The sequence below is a fragment of the Dermacentor silvarum genome, chromosome 10, assembly GCF_013339745.2.
Source record: "Dermacentor silvarum isolate Dsil-2018 chromosome 10, BIME_Dsil_1.4, whole genome shotgun sequence".
In the NCBI taxonomy this organism is placed as follows: domain Eukaryota; kingdom Metazoa; phylum Arthropoda; class Arachnida; order Ixodida; family Ixodidae; genus Dermacentor; species Dermacentor silvarum.
The window spans coordinates 9,956,956-9,979,230 of NC_051163.1; the positions used below are offsets into that span (position 1 = coordinate 9,956,956).

At 49.7% G+C, this 22,275-nt stretch overlaps 1 protein-coding gene across 1 annotated transcript in view; it reads left to right on the forward strand.

Moving 5' to 3' along the window:
- The first annotated feature begins 1,096 nt into the window (after nucleotides 1-1,096).
- The window catches only part of LOC119466605 (ABC transporter ced-7), a 40,211-nt gene continuing 19,032 nt past the window's right edge, over nucleotides 1,097-22,275 (forward strand). The window contains exons 1-9 of the mRNA XM_049657452.1: nucleotides 1,097-2,182; nucleotides 5,092-5,499; nucleotides 8,550-8,727; nucleotides 10,243-10,346; nucleotides 10,462-10,532; nucleotides 11,440-11,528; nucleotides 13,323-13,499; nucleotides 14,200-14,286; nucleotides 16,967-17,146. Coding sequence (XP_049513409.1) covers nucleotides 1,271-2,182; nucleotides 5,092-5,499; nucleotides 8,550-8,727; nucleotides 10,243-10,346; nucleotides 10,462-10,532; nucleotides 11,440-11,528; nucleotides 13,323-13,499; nucleotides 14,200-14,286; nucleotides 16,967-17,146 — 2,206 coding nt within the window. The 5' untranslated portion in view covers nucleotides 1,097-1,270. The remainder of the gene's footprint in view (nucleotides 2,183-5,091; nucleotides 5,500-8,549; nucleotides 8,728-10,242; nucleotides 10,347-10,461; nucleotides 10,533-11,439; nucleotides 11,529-13,322; nucleotides 13,500-14,199; nucleotides 14,287-16,966; nucleotides 17,147-22,275) is intronic.

The window sequence follows — 22,275 nt, forward strand, 5'->3', positions numbered from 1 at the left end:
CATGTGAGGGGAGAGGGAATCGCCGCGACGCCACGTCACCCTCGCTCTCGCTCTCGGAAGTCGTGGAGTTCCTTGACTCGTCAGGGCTCTCCGCACGCCTCTAAGGACATTTCTACAAGCGGGAAGGCCTCACGGCCTCCCACCCCACCCCGGGCCTGACCGGCCTGGCACAACACCCCTGCAGACTCTGCAGCACACCAAGGCCTTCCATCTCGGCCTGATACGTGCCGCCTATGCCTGCCGGTTTTGCTTCGCCCAGCCATGGCGACTCCACTCTATCCCTTCTTTCGCTCCCACTTAGCCCTCCCCGTTGGCGCTGAGCCGTGCTCCCTCAAGGGCTGCAGAAGATAGCGCCAACCTTTCCCTTTCCCTCAAGAACCACTTATCATCTCGGAAGCCTGTGTTGCCGGCGCGTTTCCTGTCCGCGTAAGCTCTCGCCTGCGTTCTAACTGCGCCTCGGTAAGGCCAAATGAAAACGCGCCAAGCGTCTCAACGCGCTCGCTTTCCCGCGAGGAGTTCATAACTCGAAGGACCGCTCAGCGGGGTTCAATTAGGCATTAATGCTTTCGCATTCACAACTCATAAGAAGTGCTTACGTGTCCTAGGATTTTCTTTTTGCGATGAAGACTGATTGTTTGGTGTGTATTATATGTGAGCTGTAAGGTTTGTGTTGTGCATGAATTCAAGCAGTGTTTTGTAATATAGGTTGTCATGTACCCAGCGATCATAGCTGGTCCTACTGCAAGAGTAGGACAGCTTGCAGTAGGAGACGGGAGCGTTTGGCTTGCAAATCCATAATGTATTATCTCCGTACATGACTGAGAACTCAAGGAAATGCAATTTCCCGACCGCAAGTTCTTGCAACATATGTAAGCTCTCCACAATTTCAGCAATAATTTTATGTGTGCCCTCTCTCTCCCTCTCTCTGGACGTAGCAGAGTGTGAATATCGCTATACAGGCGCGCAAACGCCACTTGTAATTCGAACTGATCCTGCGCGCGTGGACTTCAGTTCACAAAGAAGAAGAGCGCGCTTGTGTACCCGCGCGTGGCGCATTTGAGCGTGCCGTCGAATTAAGAAGAACGTCCTGCTCGAACGAGACTCACGGACGCTGCACCGCGGTCTCGACCTGCGCCTGCCCGTCTGTCGCTAGTTTTATCAGGGTTACGGACAGCTCTTGCGTTTCACTAGGAGCTGAGGTACGCCGGTGCTGCTGCTGCGGCTGTGAAGATCATTGGTTTCGTCCAATCAGCAAGATCACTCGTTGCCAATGGGTGACAAGCCCCTAGCCGATAATGAAACGCACACGGAGTGCGCGACGACAGTGGATGCAGAAACACTGGCGGCGCAAGCTGTTTCGTCAGCCATGCACAGTGATGCTCACGCAACAGCTGAAGCTCCCGAAGGCGGCGAAGCTCCCGTAGCCGCCGCCGATGCCGTACAGCCCGCCAACGCCAAGCAATCCAGGGGCAAGACCCCGGCCGTGCAAATCAGGGACCTCCAGCTGTGGTACGGCAGCGGCACAGACCGGGTCGACATATTCCGCGGCGTCGATATGACCGTGCAGCGAGGCGCCATCTACGCGCTGCTCGGCTCTTCGGGCTGCGGCAAGACCACCCTGCTGCGCTGCATCATGGGTCGCAAGCGCTTCCAGGAGGGAACCATACGCGTGTTCGGCTACGAGCCGGGCACCGTGGGCTCCAAGATACCCGGCGCCAACGTGGGCTACATGCCGCAGGAAGCGGCCCTCTTCGACGCCTTCTCCATCGAGGAGACGATGCTCTTCTTCGCGCGCATCTACGACCTGTCACCGGAGGCCGCCCAGGAGCGTACGGAGTTCCTCGTCTCCTTCCTGGAACTGCCAGACCCTAAGCGGCCCGTGTCGTGCCTGAGCGGCGGCCAGAAGCGTCGCGTATCCCTGGCCGTGTCGCTGCTGCACAAACCGCCGCTGTTGATCCTGGACGAGCCGACCGTGGGCATCGACCCGGTGCTCCGCATGAGCATCTGGGGGCACATGGTGACGCTGGCCGAGCAGGAGCGCATGTCCATCATCATCACGACGCACTACATCGACGAGGCCCGGCTGGCGTCCATGGTGGCCTTCCTGCGACACGGCGTCATCCTGGCAGAAGACCCGCCCGGCGTGCTCATGCAACGACACAACACCGACAGCTTGGAAGAGGTGGGGTGAAATTTGTACGGCGCCCTCGCAATGGTATACACCCGTGCGCTGCAGGTCTCCCGCTTTGCAAAACTCCGCGGAGGGATCGGCGCCATTTGCCTAAATAATCGATGATCGTAAAAGCGGGTGTAGAAACGAACAGCCCACATTGCGAATGAAACGAAATAAATCCCCTATACATCGAACTTCATGTGTCCTTTGTACAGCGTTCCACACACTTAACGCGAACACGCAAGGCGTGCCTCATATCGCCTTGAGGCACGCGTGCGACTCAACCGTGAGCACCAACTACAGGCTGCAGGAAGAGAACGCGTGTTTTATGGGAGACGAGCTCGGCATTTGCACGACTCAATAGGTGGGACACATGGTTCTGCATGGTTAAGGGAGAAAAGACAAAGCTTTCGAATCTTCAGTTGCGTTAAGTGTGTGAAATGCTGTACCGCCAGACACGTTCGGGAGGGGGGGGCGAAGCACCGAAGTGCGCAAAGACAGATGTGTGGTTAGCGTAAAGAGGTACGACTTTCCGCTCACCCCACATCTATCTTACTGCACTCTGGTGCTTTGCGCTGCATTCGCTCCATGAATTTATAATAACTCGCCCAAATCGCTATCCTACTTTATTATGTCAGACATGTGAATGACATTCGTACTATAGAAGCCGCACACTACCTTTATGATATGTTTACTAAATGCTACGCACAAAATGACATTTAACTTTACACTAAACAGGAACATTAAGGTAGGACGTACTAGTACGTTACGCCTCTGCATAGCTAACGGATACTGTGACAGAAGGCTTGCTTATCCAGGTGATGCTAAGTGCAAAAGACGGGTGGCAACGCCGCCCTGAACTTTCCGACCTAGCTCTTCATTTAGTCACAGGATTTGGCAGCATTTTTATAGTTAATTGCTTAACCCTTTCATGGCGGCACAAATAAACACTCACAAAAAGCTATTTTCAATGTAAATGAGCAAAACATATCGAGGATAAGCATAATCAAGAAATATAAGAAAAAATGCTCGAACCTTTTCAGCAGCAGGGGGAGAACCCCAGGCAGGCAACTATAAGTGGGCTTCACCCAAAGCCACTTAAGGCTTCGTTTGGAATTTGTACGGACAGCTCTCGTCGTATGTGAACCATAGGTGTACATTTCATTTGCTTTACATCACGTGTGTGACACCACTGCAGCCGAATATCGTGCATCGGTCCTTCTCTTCTGACCGTGCTTTCGAAAGAAAGCGAGTCTTGCGCCAAACTTCTCCTTCCTCGTCCTACATTGCTAGTCTAAACCAACAAATGACGCTTGTTGCCAGTGATTCAGCGTTGGCGAAACACATGAAGCCAGAAACTTCGTACTCAATACCAAAACTCGGCAAGAAAAAATATATATGGTATGTTACCGTAGGCTATACTCGTCAAAAAGGGTTAACGGTAAATAAAGACTACAGCGCATTCTAAGGCAGCCAAATACCCAGCCTAGAAAGGTTTCAAGAACTTCACTGCCAAGACGACCCAAATAGGAAAAGAGTAGACTGAAATCTGTAACGTTATACCCTGTCGCATTGCTGCTGAGGTTTCGGCGTGAAATACAGAAAAGGAAACTTAATTTCGTGAAGCAATGATAGACCTACTCAAATGCACGCATAGGCATGGACACAGTAAAGATGTTCTACCCAAGACTCAGCAACGGAGACATTGGCTGTGATCGTAGAAAAACTTGCAGGTGAAATTCAACGTATAGTTGACGCCAAGCATGCAGTGTACTCGCCAACGAGAAAATGCAAAATGGGAAAAAAATCGCATTAATAAATCCAAAGAGCGCTGATTGCACCCAGCCACGAACCCGTTCCGTTCTCGCATTCGCCATCCCGCGCGATGATGTGGTCTGCCTTGCCTCTGCTGCTGAAGTTATATGCGTCCAATACTGAGTTCAGCGGTATCAGCTCGTGGGAAGAGAGAATGGCAGCGCAATTTTACGCCCCACATTTACGTCGGTTGTGCAGATGAGTCGTGCTTTACGGTGGCGCATGCGTCATCAGCTAAATTGAACGAATAAAATCCTGTCCAACCACTGTGTGATGACGTAAAAGCGGAGCGTAAGATAATGCTGCCATCGCAATTTATTCTTCCCACGAGCTGATTCGCTTGGCACTTCGCTCAACTCGGTATTGGACGCATATAACTTCAGCAGCAGAAGCAAGGCAGACCACTTTATCGCGCGGGAAGGCGAAGGTTTATTTTACGCCGCGCTATATACAAACGTTGCCCCTGGAATCCCCTTATACTCTGCTTAGGGTTCCCTTGAGTAATTGCGTCTAGGAAACTCTATGCGGAATAATGATGCTCATTTGTCAATGCTTCATTATCGTTTCACACGACCATCACAGTGCTCGGACAAGCGCTCTCACTATAGTCGGATACAACTTAAGAAGACAGGAGAGGCCCGCCCAGATGACCGAAGCACGGCCGCCGATTGCCTCCGCGACTAAAGAAATAGTCCCGATGACGCGACTCGGCCACGGCTGCATTTCGATGGAGGCGAAATGCAAGAACGCCCGTGTGCTTGCGTTGTAGTGCACGTTAAAGAACCCCAGGTGGTCAAAATTAATCCGGAGCCATCCACTACGGCGTGCCGCATAAGCAGAACTGGTTTTGGCACGTAAAACCCGAGAAAGAAGAAGACACGGTGCATATATATATCTTACACCATGGACTCCGCCCTGTTTGAAGCGTGGTCGGTCATGTCACCGGCCGTCCGGCTCATGACGTCAGTCTAGAGTATGCGCCCATTGGTGGAGGCCCATGTGCATCCGCCTTTGAGGGGCAAATGCCGCTGCCTTCCACAGTTGTGCCCGACTACAGTCCCCTCGAAAGTGCTATAATAAGCCGTTCTTATTCGACGTCGCAGGTGTTCCTCATTCTGGCCACCTCCCCAGGGACCGACCAGGCGAAGAACGCGGCCTCTGACACGTACGGTGCGGGCGACGAAGGCCCCACCTCGCTCTCGTTCATGGCGTCGGTGTCCCGAGTGCGCAGCTCCAGGGGTTACGAGCGCAAGGACTTCTACCGGTCGCGGGCGCGCATCGGCGCCATCTTCTTCAAGAACGTGATCAAACTTCGGCGCAGCGTGGCGCTGCTGCTGTACAGCTTCCTACTGCCGTCGATCGAGGTGAGCATCTTTTGCTCGATCGTGGGCAACACCCCGTTCGACCTGCACATCGCGGTCGTCAACGAGGAGCCCGCCCCGACCAAGCCCAGCGAGAAGGCCTTCAGCGTCGACTTCCTGGCGCACATCGACAGCAGGATCCTACCTCAGGTATGTATCCCGTAACCCTCGGGTTCTTGTCACTGCCTGTCAATTTTAATATGAATCATTTGTAGGATCACTCCGCGGGTTTTCTTCGCACGGCCGGGTATCCTCAATCGCACAATAATAGTAAAAAATTGTGTAGGATTTTAACCAGGGTCCGTCAGCGCAGCAGCCCGGTTCTACGTCATAATAACATATAAATGTTGCCTTCGCAGGGAAATAATAGACTGTAGGATGGACCTGGTGGTTGTGCGTATAAAGTTTTAGTATGATGTTAGCAATAGATAGAAATACTCAATAAATAAATAAGTAAATAAATAAATAAATATTCACAAAGCTCAAGCTCAAGTTGTTTCGCAGTAATAGCAGTATGTGCGGAGTTTAGCATCGATAACGTGTGAGGACTGTGACTATGTGCCTCCATATCGCTCTAAGATAGATCATCGGTACTAGCCCTAGAGATTGGTAATGTATTAAATATATATCCAATAATTATATGGCAGAGGCACAAGCATTTGCAAAGAATTTTCTATGCTATATACACGGCCGTGAAAACACAGCGGGTAGTCAACTGGTAATAGCAAGTACCGCGACAGCTCATCCTGTGCCTCGGCTGGAAGGGTTCTGTGCCCGTGAGGACGTGAGCACTGGAAACTTTCCATCCGCCGCGAAATCCCTCGAGTGGCGCTGCGATCCTGACGTCATGGTTCCTTTGCGGCAGGCCAGCATGCCGGCATGGAGGAAAGAACCTACAGGAGGGAGCCTCACGTGACAATCTTGAAGCCTAGTAATAAAAAAATACAACGAACTCACAAAAAAATGCCCCACAGTCACGTGACAGGCAAGCGGTAGTTCCTTGCGCCTCCCGTGGTCGCCCATCCGCCCTGCGTGATGTGCTGCATGCGTGCGTGCGTCTGTTCAATGCCGTGGAACGTTTACTGAAGAAACGCAGTTCCCTCTGCCGTTCCTTCATAAACCTAACGAGTTACCGTTACAGTTCCACCAACCCTGCATGGAACGGTGGCGTTCCTCCATTTCTGCCAGAAGGAACTAGTTCCAGGAACGCCGTTCCGTTCAACGCTGGTTAGAACAGCGTTATACGCGGTGAAGTTTTGCGTCAAAGTGGGTAAAACTGCGAGTGAGACCCATGACATGATCAAGATTGCTTATAGGAGTAATTCCATGAGCCCATCAAGTGTTTTGAGTAGCACAAATTGTTTGCGGAAGGGAAAGAGCAAGTTGAAGATGAGCAACGATCACGACGCCCTTCAACAACAAAAAGTGATGAAAACTTACTGAAAGTGCGAAATCGTTTGAACTCTGACCGCAGATTGAGTGTGCGGATGATATCAGAACAATTAAACTTGTCCAAAACTGTTGTGCACTAAATTGTGACCGAAAACTTCAGATTGAGAAAAGTTTGTGCAAAATTGGTGCCAAAGGTGTTAACAGATACACAAAAACAGACGTTTTGTGATTCGTCAAGAACTTCTGATTGTCCAAAATTTCTCGACAATGTTATCACCGGTGACCAGTCGTGGCTTTTTGGGCACGACCCTGCGACAAAGCACCAAAGGCTCTGAATGGCACACCCCGCCTCACCTCGCCCGAAAAAAGCCCGCATGAGCAAGTTGAAAATGAAATTGAAGTTGATCATCTTTTTTTTGACTGTAAAGGAGTGGTTCACAGAGTATATATGTACCACCTGGTCAGACTGTGAATGCTGCATTCTACGTGAGAGTACTTGAAAGACTCAGAAAACGAGTCGCTCGCATCCGTCCAGCAATCGCTGGATAGTGGAGGCTCCATCACGACAATGCGCCGAGCCACACCGCACTTGCTGTCATGGACTTCCTGACCAAACATGACATCACACAGCTTCCCCAGCCACCCTACAGCCCATATGTCGCTCCTTCGACTTCTTCCTCTACCCCCGACTGAAAAGGGTCATGAAAGGACGGCACCATGTCTCGGTCCAGGCCATTCAAGAGGCCGTAACGAGGTAGCTGAAGAGCATTCCACTTTCTGCGTTCCAGTGAGCCTTCAGTGATTGGCAGAGTAGCTAGAAACGCTGTGTTAATGCAGAAGGGGCATATTTTGAAAGCTATTATGTCGACGTGTCAAAATTGTGAGTAACTTTTATTGCGATAGCAATTATATAGACACTTCAAGTGGATTTCTGCCGTCACCGTCACCGTGAGGTTCCGTATAAAGCCCAAGGACGATAAAATCGTCGCCGCGCGCCGTATGTGCGAGTGAAAGCGCGCGGGGGACGCGCGCTATCACGGAGAGCGGACGGCTGAGAGCAAACGCGACTTCCGTCGCGCGAGAGGCCGGGGGGGGGGGGGGGGTATGGAAGGGAGGGAGGGGGGTCGACGCTGTGCTGCGGCACCAAATGCGTATATTGCAACCGGGCGCAAGTGGTACTGGCGACGCAATCTCCCACGCGAAAGGAGCAAAGCGGGAAGGCAGCACGAGAGGGAGGGAGGGGCTTCTACTCTGCCAACAAATGTGTTCTTGTACTTTGCGCCGGTACGGGCTGCCGGTGTTGTCACGCGCACCGTATCTTACAAGCGATCTCCACGCGGATCTGACCTTTGTATGCGCCGTGCATTCGCCGCTCAGTTTACGTCTGAAGCGATAGACCGCACGAACCTGCGCTCGCTGCGGCGGCTGCGCTCGCTGCCAGCGTTTTGACAGTGGTTGTCTGCGGTCATCGAGTGTGATCTATTCATGTTTGCTTGTGCGCGCGACCCCACGGTTGTTAATTCAGTTAGTAAGCGAATGTGTCTAAGTTTATGCAGCCGATAAAACTACTATCCTTACTCCAAATAGCTCTCTACTAATTTGCTATCGCAATTGATACTTCGCCTTCCGGGTGAAACTGCGACATTTTTTGTTAAGGAATTCAGTCCTACTACTTTCCGGACAAACCCTGTATATAAGCATATCGAATTGGACACTCCAAATCCAATGTTGCTGCATGTGAGCCGCGATCCCCAGAGGCAATTACCACCGTTCTCCCGTTGTTTAAACGTGCCATTTCTCTCGCGCAGGTGAAATTCGACAACTTGGACGCTGCGCTCGACTCAGTGAGAAACGGCGAGACATACGGCGTCATCCACATGAAGAGCAACATCACCAAGAGCATACAGGCGCGCTACTCGCCCACCACCAAGCTCTCCGAAAAACTCATTGATTACGCCTCTGTGCACGTCTACCTGGACATGTCCAGTAAGACTCCCTCCGCAATAGACAGCTCCTTGGGAAAGCGGAGACGTATATAGTTATGTGACGGAACACTGCAAGGCGTAGACGCGAGCATCAGCGTTCATGGCGGCGTCTTGTGACGTTATATGCTTCTCCAGCAAAAAACCTCACCTTGCCGCCGTCACCTTTTCCGTAGAACTGTCCAGCCTTCGAAAAGTAGCACATTACTGCGCTGAGGGGCATGTCCATCGACTCGCATGTAAGGACTGGATCATTCCATGAAGCTGGGAAGGAAGCCACGAGGGTTGCGCTGGCGGCACGCTCATGAGACTTAGATGTTACATCGCATCTATAGAGAAACTTGCTGCTGGGCCCCTAATGTAGTCCGCCCCGCCCTGCCCCCCCCCCCCTCCCAGTTTAGGCCGCCGCCTCTTCCCAAATTAGGCCACAAGCCATCCATACTCCTGAACTAAGACGATTCATTCATTCATTCATTCATTCATTCATTCATTCATTCATTCATTCATTCATCCTAGTTAATCGCTAGCACAAAGCACAAACCTGTCGGCAGTGTCGTAGTCATGGCGAGGATATTTTATTTTTCAAACGCAAGAGTCATGCGATAGTTCCCAACCCACGGCGATTGACCCCTGCGGCTGCACACGATGTCGCCACCGTCGGGGCTGCAGCACGTCTTCCACCATACGTCTGCGCTATACGCGCATCTCAGCTGTGCTGAAACTCCTTTCGCGGAATTCTTCGTTACTGCACACAGGGCCTTCAAAATCAAACAAAATATCAGTAAATCTAATAGAAAAGGTTATGCTCTATGATCATGTAAAATCTGCTTGCGCAGGTGCTTTAGCACGCCGCGAACAAATACACTAAACGAATCCATAATTAACAAAAAAAATTACACCATCTTCTCGTAGGGGAACCCTGAGTAGTATGCGAAGCAGCCATGGGGTCGACTCAAGGTAGTTTTATCAGCTGTATAAACTTAGACATGCAGCAGCACCAGCAACGCGCAGAACTGTTGTCGACGCCGTCGGCGTTTTGCCCGCGTTCGCACCGAACGCGCGCGGCGTTGGTGACTGTTGCCGGTGCCTCTGGGGCGCCTACCGTCGCGCCTCTAACCTAAGCTGCTTCGCATTATCGCGCGCGGAGCCGCAGGTGTTGCCATTCGTTGCGCAATCCGGAGAGGAGAGGAGCGTCGGAGAGGAGAGGAGGAATGCCGAGAGGAGAGGAGATGACACAAGGAGAGGAGAGGAGGGGGAGGAGGATGCGCATGCGCAGTAGTGGTGTGGACGCCGCACGGCGGATGGAGGGAGGGAGTGACATAGCCCCGACCGTAAGCTGCTTCGCATCTAAAGCTTACATTCTTCTCGTTGCATTTATCCCACATAAGGAATACTTTATCGTGAAAGAAACAGCTTATGAAATAATGTTGTCATTCAATGCTGCTTTAGACTTCACTGCGGCGCTACTCGATCGGCTAACACGCCACTAATCGTACGCCCCGGGTCACGTGCGTTGCAGATCAGCAAGTCTTCTTGACCGTAGACGCCTACCTCAAGTTCTCCCTGGACGCCACGCTGCCGGCCTTTCTTCCCGATAAGCTCGCCGCCAGTGATGTCCTTGTGGTGAGTGTACACGTGACCTGTCTGCAGGCACAGTGGCCTCCGGCCGACCTGTAGGCTATATTCCAATACACGAATCATCGATTCCTATTGTACACTTTCTTCCTGACTGTTATAGTTCGAAGACCCCGTCGTCGGCAGCAGGACCTCAACCTTCAGCGAATTCGTGGCCCCCGGCATGATCCTCACGTGAGTGCATTCACCTCTTAGTATTTGGTTGGCTTGCAAGCATGTGAATTGAAGATAACTCGATCGAACGCCAAAGTGCGCAGTTTAGCCACGTTGTGCGCATATAGTTGTGTCTCGACGGTATACATTCGCAACACCCGCCAATCACAGGCTAAAAGAGAACACCGAGGAGCTATGGCATACGTGTAACAGCTAGTATCACAAGGAGCGTACTCTAGGCCGATCAGATTCAGTGTTTTTTTTTTTTTTTTCGTGGACGTTGACTGTCTGCTACTAAGAGGATGATTATACTGTCGCGAAATGTTTTTTTTTTTTCTTCTTTTCTCACGTACAAGTGCAGGTACGTGAGAAAGAATAAAGACAGTCGAGACAAAGCACAATCATCCTTTCAGAAATGACAAGCGTCACGTCTGACGCCACACCATACAAAAGTGAAATTTATGGCCTCGCCTATTACAATAGATAATGGTCGGATTGTAAAATGTTGTAGGAAAACCAGAAAATTTAGTCTCCTTTTTTCTCTCTCTTTTTTTTACACACAAAGCAAGCACTCACTCAACCCCAAGAAAGCGCGCTGGACCAGACATCTGTGTTGTTTTGTTTTATTGACGTGAAGGTTAAGGTAATATAATTTAATCATAGTGCGAAGTAAGCCTTAAGAAAGAACAACGCGAAGTTATCTTGAACCAGCTCCGTTCCAGCACTCAATATTGCTGCGATTGGGGCAGTGCTTTCGTGCATCTATTGCGTGTTCGATTCTTTGCATATTCATGCCGTAGAGCGTGCACGTTTCTTTTGTTGAATTGAACTTAGTGTCATCGGCGCGAGGTTGTTTTCTATTGAGCCCACGGAAGAACACCTAAGTAACAATCCTAACGATATATTATCAACGCCTTCGTCCCCGTAGGATCACGTACTTCATGGCGAGTACCGCGTGCCTGAACACCCTCCTAGAAGAGAAATCCGACGGGCTTCTGGAGAGGTGCATAGTCGCCGGTAAGATTTGTAACGCCACTGTACCGCTAATAGTGAAAGCCTCCATGAAATTGTCAATTTTACTGCTATAGCTGTTACACCATCTTAACTGTCTTAGAAATCTGCCGAATTAGTTTATCGTAACATGGTCCACCGGTTCTCTTTAGGTAAACGGAATAAGAGGCAGTGCTTTCGCAATGGAATCACACAACACTAGGTGTGCCGTGTGTTCCAGCTAACGTTAGCCCATCTGTTCAACAACAACAAAAAAGATATAATCGCAATGCAAGATACAATTATCAGACGTAAAGTGTTCGGTCGTCAGCAGTCTGACGATCGAACACCGTAGGTATTAAAATCGAATGTTGCATCGTTTTTTTATTAATTTATTGCGATCGCAATATGGCCCCTCCAAGCGTATTTCTGCCGTCGGCGTCGCCGTGAGGTTCCGTATAAAGTCAAAGGGCGATGAAATCGTCACCGCACGCCGTATGCTGTATGTGCGAGTGAAAGCGCGCTAGGGTTGCGCGCTTTCACGGTGAGCGAACGCACTGCGGAGAGCAAACGCGACGTCTTCCGTCGCGCAAAAGACCGTGGGGGTGAGAGGGAGGGAGGAGAGGCGACGTTGTGCTGCGGCACCAAATGCGTATCTTGCGACCGGGCGCAAGGGGAACTGGCGACTCAATATCCCCCGCGAAACGAGGAAAGCGGGAAGGTAGCGTGGGAGGGAGGGGTGCGGCTTCTACTCTGCCAGCAACTGCGTAATTGTACTTTGTGCGACTGCGGGCGGTCGCGCGTAGCGTATCTTGAAAGCGATCTGCATACGGCTCCTACCTTTGTATGCGCTGTGCTTTCGCCGCTCAGTTCCCGTTGAAGCGATAGACCGCACGAACCTTCGCTCGCTGCTGCTGCCGGCGCGCTTGCTCACGCCAGCGTTTTGACCGCGGTTGTCTGCGGTCATCGAGTGTCATTTATTCATGTTTGTGCGTGCGTGCTGACACCATGTTTGTTAATTCAGTTAGCAAGCGAATGTGTCCAAGTTTATACAGTCGATAAAACTACTATGCTTAATCTTTATAGCTCTCTACTAATTTGATATCGCAATTGATGCTTCGCCTTTCGGGCAAAGCTGCGACTTTATTTATTATTGAACAACTTGGCTAACGTTATCCCCCGCGAAGGTAGCGTGGGAGGGAGGGGGTGCGGCTTCCCTCCAGCGGGCTTCCCTCGCCTCAGATCAGTTTCGGCGTCCGGATGGCAAGGCCGCGCTTGTTGCGTTCCGCCGAGGAGCAGGCTGCGTTTGAGCAACGGCTCCGCGAACTCACTCGGGAAAGGGCTCGCCGTGGACGTGCCGATTCTAGCGTGAAGGCTTCCGAAGCCCAGGTGAGACGTCAGCGTCGTCTTGCCCTCCAGGAACCCGACAGCGGTGGTGCACGCCTCGGCAACGCTAGCGCCAACTTCCCCAGTTTGACGGTCAGGTTTCAACGCGAATTTCTCAACCGGGACTTCAGATCCAGCTGCAGTGCGTGTGACCGGTTGTGGTCCGAGCACAACGTGGTACTCGTCAGTGCAATTCGTTCGGAGGAACACCGAAGAAGCACACAAGCTTCGCTTACCCCCATTTCCTCGACAGGGAAGGGGCTGCTGATTTTTCTGTGGATTTTAGCTGACAGCTAGCCACTATCCACCATTTAGCTGTACTCGCGTCTGTTTTCGCGTCTGATTTGGCACCGCAGATGAATACAAGGTGAAACGGGGGATGAACTCACCAAAGCGTGCGCGCGCACTCCGCGTGATGCATGCGCCGTGTTGCAGGTGTCCGCTCGTTCGAAGTAGTGCTGGCCCACGTCAGCTCGCAGATCTTCATCATCGCCGTCCAAGACCTGCTCCTGCTCTTCGTGGCGTTCGTCATCTTCGAGCTGCCCACGCGCGGACCCATCTACGCCGTGATCATTCTCACGCTGCTGCAGGGAACCTGCGGCATGATGTTTGGTGAGCGCGGCCACCCCCTCCTCGTTGACGTGTTTTTTTTTTAAGTTTTCCAGTGACGGCAACGCCAAAACACACAGCCTATAGCGAGCGGAGGAAGCAACATTGGAATGATGCGATTTGCATTGGTAATGACAACTCCGATGTGGAGTTGTTTGAGATCCGCAAATGTTCAACGGCACAGCAGATTGTGCATGACTGGGCACGGTTGTGCTCGAATGCGAAAATAGGAACGTTCCGGTGCTTGTGATCTTTAGGGCGTTGCAATGTAGGCGCGTAACGGACACGTCTCGTATATAGAACGTCGTCACATCGATTCATTTCTGACAGCCCAAATGGCTGCTCTTAGTGAAACTGTCGTGATAAATGAGTAGGGAGCCTACATGCAAGCGCTGTTTTTTTACCCGACCCACCAGTTGCGCCTTCACTGACATACTAATCGCACAGTGCTGTGGAGGCCGAAGTATCACTTCAGGTTTTAAGTGGTCCTTCGGTGGTAAAATTTCAGTATTTAAAGTGCATCTCATCTAAATACGTAACGTTACAAATGATCCAAACAATGCGGAGCACAGTATCATGACGCGATTTTGACGTCACGATGTCAAGCTTTGCTCGTGCATACTGATGCGGATCTCATAATGAGCTCGTTTTCGTGTGAAATTGCAGCCCTTCGACTAACGGTGGTTGTATTGTGTCTGCGTAGGACTCCTTATCTCGTCCTTGTTCGATGACCCCGACGCGGCTACGATGGTCTCGGTCGGTGCCAACTACCCGGCCATGATGCTCAGCGGTGCGTATCCATGGCAGCACCGGCCACTGGCCTAAGGCAGCTTACGCGATTATTTGTCCCGTAATTCCTCAACGCGGTCATCGAGAACCTTCCGCCAAATAGAGGTTGCACTCTGTTTCGTCTATTCCGCCGCATTAGGCGCTCGTGTATTGTACATATAGGGCGCTTACATGTTTGGCATGCTCGTTGTTTTCAAAGCAAGAATTGTAACGAGTGTGTGGCCATACAGAACTATGAGATGAGACTTGCATGACTCAAATTACATTTACCGCGTTAAAGATTTCCTGGTGGGCAAAATTAATCCGGAGTCACCCACTACGGCGTGCCTCATAATCAAATCGTGGTTGTGGCACGTACAACCCCAGAATTCATTCATATTACATTCACGAGCACAATATAGGTCTGTCCCACTCGGTGCGAGGCACCGTTGGGGAACCGAACGCCGATGTTTTTTATATCACACTTTTGGGACGGATATTATATGAAACATGAAGAACAAAATCGTGAGGCTTAACGTCCCGGAATTGCACGGTGGGTTATGAGGCACACCGTAAGAAGGGGGGGGGGGGGGGGGGACACCCGGAATAATTTTGACCAGGGATTCATACAAACCCCCAACACCCCCCAGGAGGATCTGGACACCCCCCCCCCCCCCTTCCCACAAAAAAAAACTGACGCTGAACCCATGCACTGTGGTAATCGCTTCAATAAATATTTTGCGGAGGTGGACGCTACCTGGCCTTAATTTTGAGGCCCAATTTTGATGTTCAGCGCGCAGACGACAGTGCTACACTGCAACCTTCAGGGAGCGGAGAATCCTTGAAGTCGCGGTAAACGCTTGCGTGTGAATGAGATGCTAGATTCACGTTTGGTCTTTCTGTTTTTCCATTTTTAAGTCAACCTACTCGTATGCACAGCACGTACAGTACGAGCATGGTGTTTAGTCGTAAAATTTACAATGTGGCACATTGCTCTCGTTATCGTTAAGCTCCGAACGACTAGACTGGGTAATGAGTACGATTTACAGACGGTATCCTGGAGAGCTGGCTTCACAGCAAGCACCGCTAATGATTGCGTGCGAGGTCGAGAGAAAAAGAATGTTCCCTGCTTTGTCATCAGCTGCAATGAAGATACTGCTTCTTCTCGTAGAAATTGCTGCCGTTGAAAGAAGCCTTTTCACCATGAACAGGCTCTTAACATCAGATAGATGTCACATGACACCGGCCCATGTCGACGCACTGATGAAAATTTCTATCGAACGTCCGAGTATCCCTAATATTAGGAACGCAACAGACGAAGAAAAGGATGAATATTTGCAGTTTGTAGACCAAGCCTACATGAAAACAAAAATATTAACTTCAAATTTTAAGACCATCTCATTCTTAAATAAGAAAATCCTATTAAATTATTCTTCCCTTTTCTTCTCACTGTCGCCCGATGCATGGCCAATCCCCCGAAGTGGGTTGTGCTGTACATATATGCACCAAACCAAACCAAACCTATATGATGTGAACCAAGAAACCACGTCGGGTATTGTAGATACGTGCGGGGTGACACGGTGCAATTGTGTAGTCCCAGCTTTCTTTGTGAATGTGGCAGCCACGTTTGGCCTATTAGTTTCTTTGGATATTGTAATCACTGGATTGCAGCGGACATGATGCGCATATACACTTTTTAAATGCGAATCACTTCTTGGCGATTATATACCACTTCGAAAGTATCTATCTATCTATCGATCTATCTATCTATCTATCTATCTATCTATCTATCTATCTATCCGCCTACGTCTTGGTGCTCTCATGGTCGTTTCGTTAACTTGGTATGTACCAAAATTGACATAGTATGACAAGAGTGTATGACGAACACCAATGATAGGTCATGACATGCGTGTCATGTAGGTCATGAAACAGCCGCCTACGTCTTGGCACTCTCATGGTCGTTTCGTTAATTTGGTAGACTCCCCGCAGTAGCGCACCCAGGATCTCTGGGGGAAGGGGGGGGGGATTTTTGTGGTAGGAGGGGGTGGGGGGAATCAAGCACTTTGCATAATATACAATTTCCGTGCTTTAACCAGAGGAATCCAACAGCAAATAAAATTCCTAATAATTATAATAATAATGACACCAAAGATGATGGCGATGTTTATTTGTTCAGCGTTTTACTAAAGGTAATTTAAGAGTGAATGAATAAATACAAGACAATGATATAGTGTTTTTGTTAATCCGAAAAATTCGACCTCAAGCCACCTCCTGAATTGTAATGGAAATGTGAACAGAGCACTGAAGGTACACGTTGGACTGGTGGGGCTGGACGCGTGGGAGGGGGGGGGGGGTGATAACACCCCCCCCCCCTCCCGTCGGTGCGCCACTGACGCTGCTTCGCATAACATCGATCCCCACAGGGCGTGGGATCTGCCAGCTTTTCTTTTTTTTTTTTGCGACCACGAATAACACACACGAAGCGCAACTTTGCGCTTCGTGTGTGTTATTCGTGTTCCCTCTTTTGTCCATGTCATTTTGCACGCAATGATACACGGTTTTGTGGATTTTACTTCTGTTATACACAATAATTCGTTATATGTTGGTTTGATATATCTGGGTTGACTGTACAACATTCCGCTGCGTTTTTTGTGTTGTCACTGTGTGCTCACAGTCACTGTGTGCTCGTCGTGGTCGCGCAGGCATCCTGTGGCCCCTGGAGGGCATTCCAATGGCGGTGCGCATCGTAAGCTACGTGCTGCCGCTGACCCTGCCGGCAGACGCCTTCCGCAGCGTAATGTCCAAGGGCTGGGGCCTCTTCCACACGCACGTGCTGTTCGGCGTCTTCGTCTCCATCACGTGGGCCTGCGTGTTCCTCGCAGGCACCATCCTCTCCTTCCGCCAGTAGTGACGGTGCGCCCCCTACAGGTTCGAGCAGACACTGCATTTATAGCGCGATGGAATTCTCTGGGGCTGAGGGTCGAGTAACTTTGCGTGTGACTGTGCCTACACGACAGGTGTGCGGGAAAGATGAATGCGAAACAAATCTTGAAAGTTTTGAACGAGCTGGGATCTGAGCCCGGCCCTCCACTAGGCTTGGAAGCCAGCGCTCCGTCCTCGCACTGACTTCAACTGCACAGTGATATAGCTGTTATTGCAAAAGTTGAGTTTCGGCCCTGAATTTAATTTTAATTGAATTCTGAGGTTTTACGTGCCAAAATAACGATTTGATTATAAGGCACGCCGAAGTGGGGAATTCCCGAAATAATTCTGACCACTAGGAGATCTTTAACGTGATCCTGTAGTGAACGGGATGCGGGCGTTTTGGCATTTCGCCCTCACTGAAATGCCGCCGACCCGCGGCCGGGATTCGATCCCGCGACCTCACGTTTAGCAGCGCAGCACCAAAGCCGCTAAGCCACCACGGCGGATGGTTTCAGCCCTGTTAGTGCGACATCTTTTCTAGTTATTTTTGATTTCTAAACTTTTCTAAACTTTTCACAAAACGGACAGATGTCGATACACACACACACAAGCGTTTGTATGTGTTTCGGCTTCTGTCCGTTGTGTCCCTAGTGCCTCCGGTAAAACTCTAGATACCCGTTATCGGCCTTTGTGATGAAGTTAGAAAATTTGCAGGCGCAAGATAGCGCCAGCTAGCGCAGGACACGGGCAATTGCATATCGCTGATATCGCTGGGAGAGAGGCATTCATCCTGCAGGGGACATGGTGATGATTATCTGCTATAGGATGTTAACTAGCTTGAATGTCCTACTTCCCAAGTAATTGACGTTGGTGTAATGCATTGCACCCGCAGCGTCGACTGCATCATGGACGCCCACACAGCAGAGACCCATGAGGATTGTACAGAGCAGTTAAATATATCAAGTCCATGGAAGCTTCATTGATTTACCTCTTGCTTGGAAGTTGGCATAATTAGTTTTCATCAGAAATCATTGTAATTTTCGACACGTATTCGATGTCTACGGTTCCGCAAAGTGGCATGACGTAAGCATGACGTGCTCTGTAATGCGATTAGAATTTTGGCGACCGATCGCAAATGGCAATTAAGCAGAGTGATGTACCGAAAATACTCGTAACATGCGGTATCACCTGGTTCATTCTAGTTGCATTGAGAACTTTCTCGTTATCTAGCTATGTATTCAGTGCAATATCGGCGATGCCATTTTGTGCAGGCCGGATGTGGAGCCGCAACCAACGAGGATCTGCCCGGTTACATGGTGACCAAGTGTCACCATGCCACCTTTATACAACACCATTTCTACGTCACGTGCAGTGCGAAGCAAAGTGACTCTATCAAGTGAAGTGGCAGAAAGGCTATGGCGTGCACCATCTCAGCATTACCGCATCTTCGACAACCTTGTGCTTATGAGGACTGCATTAACAGCATGCGTGCATGGCGGAACTTGTTGATGTTTGTTCTCCTAACGTGCACGTACTATCTCCGTGGTTATTCGCCAACCCTTGTATATTTTTAATAATATTATTACTTGTCAGAAAATTAGTCAGAAAATTAACGGACGCCTATGCATGTAATCCGAGTTGTGTTTTTTGTACTAGCTGTACATTCAATGCTAACGATTTGTGTATAATGTGTACAAAGTCACCTCTGTGAATAACTGTATGCACATTAAGAACAAAATTGTGCGCCTAATGAAAATATCAAGGTGCGACGTATGCAATGTGCGACACCGAATCGCAACATTTCCTGGTTCGTGTGTGCGTGTTTCGGATATATGTTTCTTGAAACTATATTATCGTACACATACGCTTTCTTTGTAAGAATATTTAATCTGTAATCGCTCCCGATCTCTCATATTCCGTTTCCAGTGCATTATGCTCTAATACTTTTGTTCTGTTTATTCCTTTCGTAGGTAATAAACTGATGTAACGACACCAAGCATAGGTAGTCTTACGGTCGCCATTACTGTTTATTCTCTTCTTCCTCCTCGACTTCTCAAAACCGTCATCTTGCGTCATCTCTTTTTTTCGCGTCCCTCTTGCAATCCCCCAGTTTTAACGCGACAGCGTTAAGGGCCTCGTGTCGCAAAAAATCTGGCGTCGGCAACCGACGTGCGATGCGGGTGGCGGAAAAAATCCCCAACCACCCCGACCGCGCAGGCTCTCCACGTGGTTTAAGGTTTTGGTTAACAAAAATTTAATTTCTCACAGTGAAATTCGTCAGGAAAATGGTGCAATTTAAAGTTGTCGCAGTTTCACCTGAAAGGCGAAGCATCAATTGCGATAGCAATTGATGCAGTCCATGATGCAGTCGACGCTGCGGGTGTAATGCATTACACCAACGTCAATTACTTGGGAAGTAGGACATTCAAGCTAGTTAACATCCTATAGCAGATAATCATCACCATGTCCCCTGCAGGATGAATGCCTCTCTCCCAGCGATATCAGCGATATGCAATTGCCCATGTTCACCTTTTTAAATGCGAAGCTTAAGCGTCCTCCAATTTTTATTGCGATAGCAATTATATGGACACTCAAAAGTACGACTTTACCATTCGGCGTCGGATTCGCCGTCGTACTGTTTACCAATCGGCGTCGGATTGTAATTTGAATGTACGAGAAAACCTAATTCTGCTACGAGGAAACTCAAACACCAAACCCCTTTTCCAGCATTTCTACCAGACCTACAGCCACGCGTTGCGATGCAAACGGGTCCCAATAACGCTATCGCGTTCTACTTTTAAATGCGAAGCTTAAGCGTCCTCCAATTTTTATTGCGATAGCAATTATATGGACACTCAAAAGCAGATTTCTGCCGTCGGCGTCGCCGTTGCCGTCGCCGTCGCCGTCGCCGTGAGGTGCCGTATGACGTCAATGAAGATGAAATCGTCGCCGCGCGCCGAACGCTGTATGTGCGAGTGAAAGGGCGCGAGGAGCGCGCGCTTTCACGGGGAGTGAACGCACGGCGGAGAACAAACGCGCGTTCTGCGCCGTGCTCGCTTAAGGGCTGCAGAAGTAGGCGTCTCTTTCCTCCTTTACAATCACCATATATGTAGAGCAAACGCGCCTTTTTTCCGACGCGCAAGAGTCCGTGGGGGAGGGGTGGAGGGGGAGGGAAGGGAGGCGGCGTTTAGCTGCGGCACCAAGTGCCTATTTATATCAGAGGCTCCGGCAACAGTCACCAACGCCACACGCATTTTGAGCGAACGCGGGCAAAACGCCGACGGCGTCGACAACAGTTGTGCGTGTTGCCGGTGCTGCTGCATGTCCAAGTTTATACACCTGATAAAGCTACTATCATTACTCCGTATTATCATTACTCTACAAATTTGCTATCGCAATTGATGCTTCGCCTTTCAGGTGAAACTGCGACAACTTTTTCTTGTTCCCCCCTCCTGCGGTGATAGCGGAAAACATTGCTTACGGCAGCGAATTCTAGCTGTGCGTTATTGAGGTGCCCGATAGTCTTAAGCACACCCTGTTGTACCGATGTTTGCACAACTTTGAAATGACCAATTGTTCTTGTATCGCTTGCCGCGTAGACCCTTCCGTACAAGCACAAGATCGTTCAATACATTATCAGATACCCGGTGTCCTTGGTGCCGCTTGTCAAATTTTTAGATATCTGGTTTGCTCCTCGTTGCTCTTACGGCACCCAAACAGGCGCATTTTGTCATCAATTCCAAGTTCTTTGTCATCTGGCAGCGTCGGTACTTTGCCATAAGCAGCAAATTGAAGGCTACAACTAAGACTAGTAGTATGCGTCCTGTTGTGGTGAGCCACAGCCGCCTCTCGACAGCATTTCCACCCTCCTTTAAACGTTGGGTGCATGGAGATGAACTGCTTAAGGTCTTGAATCACTCTCTCGGCCATTCCATTTGCCTGCGGGTGATATGGAGCACAATGTCGTAGCGTAACACCACGGCTCTCTGCCCACTGCTGGAGCTTCATGCTTAGGAATGCGGGTCCATTGCCGGATGTCACAACTTTCAGCTGTGAAAACATTGCTCGATCAAGAAGGACCATAACACTGTTAATGTCTTCTCCTCCAGGTCATGCTGCTACCAATTTGGTGCACTGATCTATTGCAACCAGAAAAGATTGCGTCTTGCGAACTCCAGGACTCTTACTCTTCAGTTCAGCAAAGTCTACGCGCACAACTTCAAATGGTTTCTCGGAATGATATGGCAGGACTAGTTAAAAAAACGTCGGGTCGCGGCCGGTACTTGGCCTTGTTAACTTGACACAAGTGGCACGACTTGACGTAGTCTTCGATGTTCTTTTTCATATTTTTCTATGTGAACCTCTGAAGAAGTTTATTATACTTCCGCCAGAAGTCGTCATGGCCACCAGATTCAGGGCTGCCATGATATAAGCGAAGTACTTTTGGTATCAGCGTCTCTGGTACAGTGAACATTCCATCCTCGAAGTGCAGGTCTTCATACCCTTGCAATAATTTTGTCAAGTTGACCATTCCAAATGGGATCTCGACTGCCAATCGAGACAGGGCATCTGTATCTGTAAGATGCACGGTCAAACACCTCCAAGTCGTATTACTGGAGTTCATTTATCTAACGGACCAGCTTCCCTCTGGGCTCTGACATAGTTAAGATGAGTTAGTGCTTGGTGATCAGTGTACAACTTGAACTTCCGTCCATCGATGTATGAACTGAAGTAACGCAGAGCCATTAAAACGGCTAGTGCCTCTTTCTCAGTTGTCGAATAATTCAGCTCATTAGGGTTGAATGTATATGAGTAGTATCCTATAACCTACAGCTGCTGAGTGGGACAACATTTCGAATCTCCTTGGTACAGAACCGCCCCTGTACCATAATTTGATGCATCCGTGTTCATCTCAAACGATAAATTATAGTAAGGCAGGGTAAGAACAGGGTAAGTCGTTTCATATTCTTTGGTACAGACAAAAGGTACATCTTTCTTTGGGCTCCGTCAAGCGCTTGGTTATCTTGGCGAAATCTTTAATGAAGCTCCTGGAAGTGACCTGTGCCTATTCATAAACATCAAATGG